Source organism: Ramularia collo-cygni (assembly GCF_900074925.1).
Source record: "Ramularia collo-cygni strain URUG2 genome assembly, contig: RCC_scaffold01, whole genome shotgun sequence".
NCBI lineage: Eukaryota > Fungi > Ascomycota > Dothideomycetes > Mycosphaerellales > Mycosphaerellaceae > Ramularia > Ramularia collo-cygni.
In genome coordinates this window covers 2,686,960-2,696,550 of record NW_019716255.1, presented here as the reverse complement: position 1 = coordinate 2,696,550, position 9,591 = coordinate 2,686,960, and the positions used below count along the sequence as shown (strand labels likewise).

Genomic DNA, 9,591 nt, shown 5'->3' with positions numbered 1-9,591 from the left:
TACAAGTTTACAACGTTCTGAAAGGCTTGTGCAGAGGCTTCCGTGCGTCCTTGTTTCCACACCTTCTAGAACATGAACATCGAATCAGTATGTACTGTATGTATGCTGCTATGCTAATCATTGGTCCAGCGCACGGATTCTAACTCATCATGTGCATTACTCGTGGACAAGGCTTTGTGTCCGCTAGCTGCACTGAGAGCGATCAGCATTCGTCTGGAGGAATAACAAACTTATTGAGAGATACAGGAAAGTTTCGACATGAAGCGCAATCATCTAAGCTGACCTATGGCACGTTCCGCACAAGCATGTAGTAGGTACTCGTAACTCCGTACCTACACTGACCGCTCACTCTCAGACAACTCTCACCTGGTCCGTGAAACTATGAAACGTATTCGGAAACCGACGGAGAGAGTTGGTCATGGATCTGTTTCTATGGTATCCCTGAAGATTTGGCACGCTGTACGGCATCTATTGGCCACATCCCTCCCATCGGAATCGCTGGCTTGGATGTCGTACAGGATGCAGGTGTGGTATCTGCACTGCACTCCCTCGTTTATCTGCATCATGCAGACACTGGTCCGGTAGTTATCTGTTTATAAACAGGGTTGCTCGCAGGGACCAACTTCATATCTATGTATGTGACCGCTCTGGCAGTGTGCTTTTGTTATCAGGCCGAAAAAAAAATACACTGAACTGAGACACTATCGCCGCAATGGACAACAAGTTGACTCTCCAGGAGAGCCATCAGGCATCTCATTACGAAGAGAAACAGCATTCACTTTCTCCTTCTCCGAGCAGCAATGCAGACGCCWACCATCTTACCAGCCACAGAAGAGGCTCCGTCGACAAAGCGTACGAGTTTCTTCACGAAGTCGATGCCGAGTCCGCGAACAGCCAGGAGGAAGTCAACCCAAAAGCTCTTCGTCGGAAGATTGACAAACACATGTTTCCAATCATGTGGGCTCTCTACCTGTTCCATGGTCTAGGTTCGCAGCAATTCTGCTGAAATCTGATGTTCCAGCTCCACTGACATACGACCGCCAGACAAATATCTCTTGGGCTATGCCATCGTCATGGGACTTCCCGAAGACCTGAATCTTCAGGGGGAGCAGATGAACAACTGCGTCTCGGCCATTTCCTGGTCATATCTAGCAATGACTGCAATAATCCCACTCGCCCTCAACAAGCTACCAATCGGCAAATGGGTCGGGTTTAACATGATCTGCAATGGCATCGTAGGTCGGCACGTTTGTGAATTGGCTATGACTTTCACTAACACTTCACAGTTCACCGCGTGTACGGCAGCTGTGCAAGGCTACAGCGGTCTCCTAACGGTCCGCATACTCATGGGATTCTCCGACGCATCCATCACCCCCTGTCTGATGCTGCTGTCCAGCCAGTACTACAGAAAGGATGAGCAGGCTCTACGATTCGCATTCTGGTATTCCGCCATCGGCTTCGCTGTCATGCTTGGGGCGACGATGTCCTACGGCTTTCAGAATGTAGAACATTCTTCCCTGGCGTCATGGCGTGCGTACTTGTTCACACTAATCTCCGAGTTCTTCTTATCATGCACTCATGGCTAACAATGGTCTAGGAATCATGTGCCTTGCAATCGGTGTGGCCAGTTTCCTAACCGGCCTGACCGCATTCCTTTTCCTACCGGACACTCCTATGAACGCTCGGTTCCTATCCAAGGTGGAGAAAAGAACCATCCTACGCTATGTCTCCGTGAACGGCACAGGAATTTCCAACACTCGTTTCGAGCTCTCACAACTCATCTCCGTTGTTCTCGACCCTCAAATCTGGATGTTGTTCCTCAGCATCACGAGTATCATGTCCGCATCTGCTATCATCAGCACCTACGGCACTACTATGATTCGAGGTTTTGGCTACTCGTCGAAAGAAGCGGCACTGTTGAACATCCCAAGTGGCGCGATCGCGTGGGTGAGCATTGTAACTGCCCTTTGCCTGATTCGGTTGAAGGTTCTTCCCAGGCCGGCGGTTATATTCATCTACCTGGCCATTACAATCCTGGGAGCTTGTTTGGTTGCGTTCATGCCTCGCACCAACCACGCTGGGCCACTTGCAGGACTTTGGCTGGTGCAATTCGGTTCTGTGAGTAACTGCTTCTTGAAGCAAAATTGTCATCCAGTGATCCGCGCTGACCATTTCCACTCCTAGTGCGTACTGGGAATTCATTATCAGTGGATGGCGGCGAATGTAGGAGGCCACACCAAGCGCTCCATATCTTCGGTCCTCATGAGTGCTGGCGTAGCGCTAGGAGGCATCATTGGACCATACGCTATGAGACCTCAGGATAAGCCGGAATACCATCTTGCAAAAGTCATCATGGTCGTTGGCAATGCTGGTACGATTGGTATGGCGACTTTACTGACGGTATACTATCTGTTCGTCAACAAGGTACGTACCAGCCCGAATGCCAAATATAAAGCACTGAATATCGACTAACTGGCCGGTCTGTAGAGGAGGGATAAATTGTATGGCAAGGCTAGTGATATGGTGACGGCTGATGATGACTCTGAGACTTGGGTGAGTGCCAATTTGTTTCGCGAACATGACTGGAAGCCTCTTTTGCTAACTATTCCAAGGCCAACCTGACGGATCAAGAGAGAAAGAGCTTTCGATATGTGATCTAAGCTGCAAGATGATTGTCCACGAACGACATGGGCCCACTGAGAATTTACGGTTGGGCGGTACACTCGCAGGTCAGATCGCGAGAAGACGTCCTCGGACGCTCCTACGACACCACAACGCATCGACGGACTTCTTGCTATGACGCTTTGAGAGGAATCGTGGAAGGATACATGTATACTGCAGATCTACTATAATACCTACCCTAATCGTTTTTCAAATTTCAATCACACAAAGCCAACTCAGTAGACATACTATCCACTCACTCACTGAAATTCGAGTCAGGTGAATAACTGTCGGTGTGCCCTGACAGTGCATTGCAAAAAGTCGAGCATATCTGACCAAAGCCCGTGGATCAATCAATCATCACCAACATAACACTCCTACCATCCAATGTATAAACCATCCGCACCGCGCAACGCCAGTACATCCCAACAACTGCTAAGTTTTATTACCCAAACCTCACAGCAATAATTCTCTCAAAGTATAATGTCTACAAGAAGACGTGATGTGATGCAAGGATGATGGAAACGATCGGAATCTCAGACAACGTACCCCTGTTCACATCAACCAGACCCTGAAGGCTCGAGGGAACTTTATCTTGGAGCAAATAAACGTGGCAGTCTTTTGCTTTGTTTTTTCCTGCACCCGCCTAGGTCATCATCATCATCATCATGGTCATGGTCATGGTCATGCTCCTCCTCTCTTGCACATCTGACTTATGCGATCATCATTATTCTTGAATGTACGTACATGTACATAATTAAATTATATGCATGGCGAAAAACATTGAACTTTATCGTGCCAGGATATCTATCCACTGTATTCCAGAAAGCCAAGCTTGCTCCATGATGTTCGCATGGAGAAAGTATTCATGGTATGTTTCTCCAACACATCATGGCCCCGAAAAGAAGAGCTCCGGATGCAGAAACGCAAGGCAGGCCCATCCCATCGGGCAGAGGTTCCCCCCAGAATCTTCGCGGATCATGATCGAACCGGTAAAAGGGTGCATTGTCCCGAATATCTCAACATCAGAAGAACTGTCATCTTCAAGTTCCCGGCTTTTCCAAGACTGAGCTGATCGTCTCACTCCGAGTGTTTGGGCTCTTCCAGATCTGCTCCCCTGAAAAGATCATCTTTCTTCTCACCCCGCCGCTCAACGCTACAAAACCACACATTTCATTCGACCTGATCACGAATGCGAAGCCACTGGGAATGGACAGCGCGAACACTGCGTGGTGCCTCGAGCATTCCCACAATTTTCCCCACGGGCACGCCATCAGCCTTCATGCGATAAAGTGTATGACTGTCAGCAGTCGACCACCGCGACCGCGGCTGTGCCGGTCGTTGTCTTGTTCTCATCCGAGGATGTCTCCGAGCAACTGCCGCCGGCGTTCGGTTCATGGCTGTAGCAATGTCTTTGGGTTTGAGGCCTTGGCGCCTGTACTCGTGTAATTGATCATCGTCTTCCCTTGTCCACGACATGCAGAGAACTTCATGGCTCGTGCCGTTGCCTTGCTTCAGCCTCGCGTAGCGGTGCTGCAATGCCGAGATCGAGTGGCCTACGAACTGGGACGTGATTGTCCTCCTGAAATGTGTAAGCTTTGCAGATATTACGAAGACAAGCATCAAAGTCCTACCACGGCGTGCCCGAGTCACGCAGTCTCTCGAGCTTCYCGTCGTCTGCGGGGAGAAAGCGACGTCGGTGGAAACTCTGGGTGCCACCTGAGATTCTGCCTACTGCCGCCCACACGCTATTGACCGTCCGGCCAAGGTGTTGAGCGATTTCCGCTCCGGATCTTCCATCCATCTTCATACGCGCCAGAGTCTCCACATCCTCCAGGGTCCAAACTTTTCGTGTGCTCGTCGCACGTGGAGCTCTTTTGGTGGCATAGCCCCGCTTGCCGCTGATGGAAGTCAAAGTAACGGTTGRCGAATGGCGGGATGGAGGAGGACAGGGAGACTTGGTCGAGCTTACCACAGTCTTCTGATCGGTGAGTGGACGAAAATGTCCCTTCTTTATGACATTATGGTAGTATTTTTGCGCGGCCCGCCAAGTTCGATGTGATCCCAACGACATAGCAACCACTTTCCATTGCGTTTTCTGGGATCGCAAAGTTGTAACAATTTCAGTCTCTTCAGGAGTCCACGGAAAGACCGTGCGCTGAAAGTCGGGATCCATTTTTGCTCTCCGTTCCCTCACCGCGCGGGGCGTTCTGTTCAATGCGCGGCCAATCTCCCTGTTCGAAAGTCCTTCAGTGGCAAGTTTTCTAGTCATGGCGTCCTCCTCCTCGGTCCAGTACTCTTTTACATAGTCCCTAGGCGTATTGGGGCAGTCTGCCATCCACTTCAGTCTCCAGTAACGCCTGCACAGAGAATCAGGACGACGCCCTGGCATCTGCTGTGCAACGGCCTTCCTACGAATGATGACTCAGCTAGGCGTGGAAGAGGATAATGTGGTCCAAGTGCATACCACGTGTTGCGCGAGGCGCCAAGCTGTAGTAGCTTCTCGTCCTCCTGCTTGGAAAAGGGAATGCCGCCGTGCCCTTTAGGAACCTTATCGCCGGCAAAATCCCGCATGCGTCTCTCAACACTTGTCAGCGTCCGGCCCATGTCGAAAGCAATTTGATGAGTAGGGGTTTTTAGCGAAATGTGTTCTGCCAAAACACCCATGTCATGCCGAGTCCAAGGCTTCGGGGTCCATGTTATTTGGAAAGAAGGATTATGAAACTGCGGACTGCCAATCCTGTAGTAGACGCTGCGGACCGACCTGTCCAGTTCACGTGCAATAGTCTTGATCGGCATATCCTGCTGCTTCCTATACGATGAGAGCATTAGCCAGGTTAGCAAGACACGCGTAGGTCGACCTACAATTCCACAAGTTTTTCGAGTTCAGCCACAGTCCATTCTTTCCCTTTCCGCGTGCGACCAAGCCTTGGCCCTTGATTAATTTCGGCTTTGACGCTCGACACGCTGCGATCCAATTGTGTGGCGATGTATGAGATTGGTGTCTTCTGCTGCTTCATGTATTCGAGAAGATCCAGATCCGATTGAGTCCACTTTTTCTGACTCCTCGGGGCCTTGGCCGAGGGCGAAATCGTGGTGGATGATGTCCGGGATTGAGAGTGCTTCGGACTGTTGATAGGTAGAGGAAGTCGTCGGTCTTGTCGCTTCCATGCGGTATTAAAACGCAGGCCGTGCATACTCCGGAGTCCAGGCGTAGAAGATGGATGTACCAATTGATGGAAAGAGTGTACACATGTCGTCCGCAGGAGGGAAGACATGTTGAAAGTCGAATGGGGCTGAGGGACGGGAGTGCAACTGCCCTGTCCTCTGCAACTTTCCTTCAATTCCCCAATAACACACTTTTGGAGTCGCTGTCTACCGTGCAATGTGTCGTGCACATCCCACCAGTCCGATGAACCATGGGCTTGGAAATGGCAGGACTCTGACAGGTATTGCCCGGAGGAGGAGGTATTGAAGGAGTGGAGTCGACGCGGATCCCTTTAGCGCAACGGACCCACTCTGTCGGCCCGCATTTCCTCTTTGTTCATCGCATCGAGGCCTACCTTATTGACGACCCGACCCGSTCAAGTCGATTGGGAAGGTTGTTGGATGTAGGTTGTTTATAAGAAAGACAGAAACACTACGTACTCCACCTACTATACCTTCCTCTCCCACGTGAAGAAGCTCTCCGCGCCGTACCGTACCTGCAGTTCCGTGATCCGTCGCCCGTCCCAAACACGCTAACAGCACCTGCAGCGCCGTATTAACTTTTAAGCGAAAAGAACCCCGCCGATCCTAGCCGCAATCCGATTGAACACGTCGTTTCTGGAAGGGCGGGCGCGCTTGTCTTGTCTCGTCTTGTGGGGGGAGAAGTTGGAACTTCTTCCACTCATTTCTTGAAGTGAATGAATGGTCGCCTCACACATCCATCCTCCACCCCCTCTTTCTCCTCCTCTTCCTCATCTCGTCATTGCCGGATCCGCCGCTGTAGCACCGACCATTGCTCTGCACGAAGCGCGTCTCCGAGAACAACAGCAACAGCAACAAGCTTCTTCGCGATCGCTAGAAGAAGGTGTGGAACTCGACGACTTTGAAGATTTACCCATCGACAACGCATACGAACACGGCAACGACATCATCAACAACAACGATTCGACTTCGATGCCCGGCAAAAAAGGCAAGAAGGCGACTTCTTCTTCCCTCGCGGAATTGCCCAACGGCAGCACGACCAGCGTCAACAACACCAAGGACGAGATGAATGGCGGGGCCTTTCATGAGCGGCGGAAACATCCCAGCACGGTGGAGGTGGTGGATGATGATTCGGCGGATGCACGCGATCGATTGATGGGACGGGACACCTTCTCCCTCGACCAGGCAGATGGCGGCGAGGAGAGCAGTAAAGGCTTCTGGGAACTTCCCGAGCAGGATCGAAGAAATTTCTTGCTACTCGTCCTGCTGTATTTCTTGCAGGGAATCCCCATGGGCCTGGCGGGCGGCAGTGTGCCCTTTCTGTTGAAGAGCCATTTGAGTTATAGTCAGATTGGAGTCTATTCCCTCGCCAGTTATCCCTACTCGCTCAAGTTGCTGTGGAGTCCCATCGTCGATGCGTGGTGGAGTGCCAAGGTGGGGCGGAGGAAGAGTTGGATCCTGCCCATTCAGATGTTGAGTGGGTTTGGGATGTTGTGGTTGGGTGCCAGTGCGCAGCAGATGATGGAAAAGGCGGGCGAGGACAATGGTGCCGGCATCTGGGGATTCACCGGCTGGTGGTTCGCTTTGGTCTTTATGTGTGCGACGCAGGATATTGCCGTCGACGGTGAGTGGTGTGGTGTTGGGAATGCACGATCTTGACCGGAACACTGACATTTCCTCATGAACAGGATGGGCATTGACATTACTCTCTCCCTCCAACCTTTCTTACGCCTCCACCGCCCAGACGGTCGGACTCACGGCCGGGCAATTCTTGTCCTACACCGTCTTCCTCGCCTTCCAATCCCCGGACTTCGCCAACAAATACTTCCGCACCACTCCGCAAGATGTCGGCTTGATGACGTTGAATTCCTATSTGACCTTCTGGGGATGGATGTACATAGCCGTGACGCTGGGGCTGGCGGTGATGAAAAAGGAAAACTTCACGCGAGAAAAGGAAGGGGTGTGGGAAGTGTACAAGACCATGGGCGGAATCCTCAAGCTGCGCAACATTCAAACCTTCATCGTCATCCATCTCATCGCCAAAATCGGCTTCCAGGCCAACGACGCCGTCACCAACCTCAAACTCCTCGACAAAGGCTTCTCCCAGGAAGACCTCGCCCTGACCGTCCTCATCGACTTTCCCTTTGAAATCATGCTGGGCTACTACGCCGGCAAGTGGAGTGAACAGTACAAACCCGTCCGCGTCTGGTGCTGGGCTTTTGTCGGAAGACTCATCGCTGCCGTAGGTCGACACACGTCCGTCCATTGCACCTGCCGTCTCGCTGACCTTTGACCTTGCAGATCACCGCCCAACTCGTGGTAACCTTCTTCCCGCCCTCGGGAACAACCACCTCCTACCTCCTCGTCATCATCGTACAGCACGTCTACTCCACCTTCACAAGCACCGTCATGTTCGTCGCCATTTCCGCCTTCCACGCCAAGATTTCCGACCCGGCGATCGGCGGAACCTACATGACACTTCTCGCTACGTAAGCCAGCCAGCTCCTCATCCGCTCCTTCCCCAAATACCATCTGCTAACAATGATGCAACACAGTGTCAGCAATCTCGGTGGCACATTCCCCCGCTTCTTCGTCCTCAAATTCGTCGACATCTTCACCAAAGCCACGTGCCATCCAGCCGTGGACCCTTCCAAAACAATCCTCTCCTCCCTCAAGGGAGACCTCATCACGCAGGCTTTCAGCTGTGTGCAAGAAGCGGAGAAGCATCGATGCATCAACGGTGGAGGCGCATGTGTGATTGAACGGGATGGATATTACATCGTCAATATCCTGTGTGTGGTGTTTGGCGTCGTGACGTTTTGGGGATTCATCAAACCTCGAGCACTGGGCTTGCAGGCGCTACCGATGAGGGCGTGGAGGTTGAGTGCGTAGATGTCATGCTGGATTGAATTGGAGAAGAATGAGGAGTAAAAGGGAGGAAGGGGGCGGTTCTGATGTAGATGAAATGTATGCCATGACATGGGTATGAGACGTTTGGTGCCAATCATTCTGGTGTGTCCAAAACGAGATCTTGGACGACAGCGATCTGTGGTTTGTGTAGGTGAGGTTTTTGCTTCAATGAATGTTGGGCAAGATTCATCGATACTTTGCATCAATGAATTGAATGTAATGCACAAATTCGATGAGCTACATTAGCCGTTCCTCGAAATCGAAATCCCGGGATGCCAAGGTTTACATGTGATGGATTGAGTGTAGGGAACGAGAGCTTCCTTTCCTCGATCTACCCTCTTCTTAACCTAGCGAACAAGTGTGATGGATTTCATGGCGTAGGTCTTTCGACGTGAAGGGCAATGTTGATAGAGAAGAATGCCTCCTTGAAGACTTCGAGTTGGGAATTGCTCTGCGGCTATTGAATACTTTGCTCAGCAAGTAGTTTCATGTTTCACGAACAGCCCGCGTTCCTTTGACCTGATGGTTCGTCGATTCAATCTGTTGTCATTCGTAGCAAGGTACTAGACTTACAGGTTCCCTGAAAATAGTGAAATTGTTGGCTTGTATGCATTATGAGGCATTTACGATGGTCGCGAYTTACCTGAACGATACCTCAATCAAGTAATGTGTCGTACAAGCCCAATCTGCAACTTAGGACACATCCCCCTATCTATTTGGCATGTCTTGCAATGCGGACTCTTATTTGATGGATAGGATTCCTTACTCGATCAATTGGATGAGAGATTGCATCCACATCCATCCAAGCCAACAAGCTCATTTCTTGAAACC

At 51.1% G+C, this 9,591-nt stretch overlaps 3 protein-coding genes; 2 read left to right on the top strand and 1 right to left on the bottom strand.

Moving 5' to 3' along the window:
* Positions 1–712: 712 nt before the first annotated feature.
* Positions 713–2,660, top strand: RCC_00908 (related to permease of the major facilitator superfamily; the record flags this gene model as incomplete). XM_023766120.1 has 7 exons in its annotated part: positions 713–986; positions 1,045–1,235; positions 1,287–1,530; positions 1,598–2,118; positions 2,185–2,424; positions 2,488–2,553; positions 2,613–2,660. The coding sequence occupies 7 exons, from the start codon at positions 713–715 to the stop codon at positions 2,658–2,660; spliced, it is 1,584 nt and encodes a 527-aa protein (XP_023621888.1).
* Positions 2,661–3,834: 1,174 nt separating this feature from the next.
* Positions 3,835–5,681, bottom strand: RCC_00907 (uncharacterized protein; the record flags this gene model as incomplete). XM_023766119.1 has 4 exons in its annotated part: positions 3,835–4,243; positions 4,296–5,072; positions 5,129–5,473; positions 5,527–5,681. 4 exons carry the CDS (start codon positions 5,679–5,681, stop codon positions 3,835–3,837), a joined length of 1,686 nt encoding a protein of 561 aa, XP_023621887.1.
* An 889-nt stretch (positions 5,682–6,570) lies between these two features.
* Positions 6,571–8,742, top strand: RCC_00906 (related to SD08430p; the record flags this gene model as incomplete). XM_023766118.1 has 4 exons in its annotated part: positions 6,571–7,474; positions 7,539–8,092; positions 8,152–8,339; positions 8,406–8,742. The coding sequence occupies 4 exons, from the start codon at positions 6,571–6,573 to the stop codon at positions 8,740–8,742; spliced, it is 1,983 nt and encodes a 660-aa protein (XP_023621886.1).
* Between the last annotated feature and the right edge of the window lie 849 nt (positions 8,743–9,591).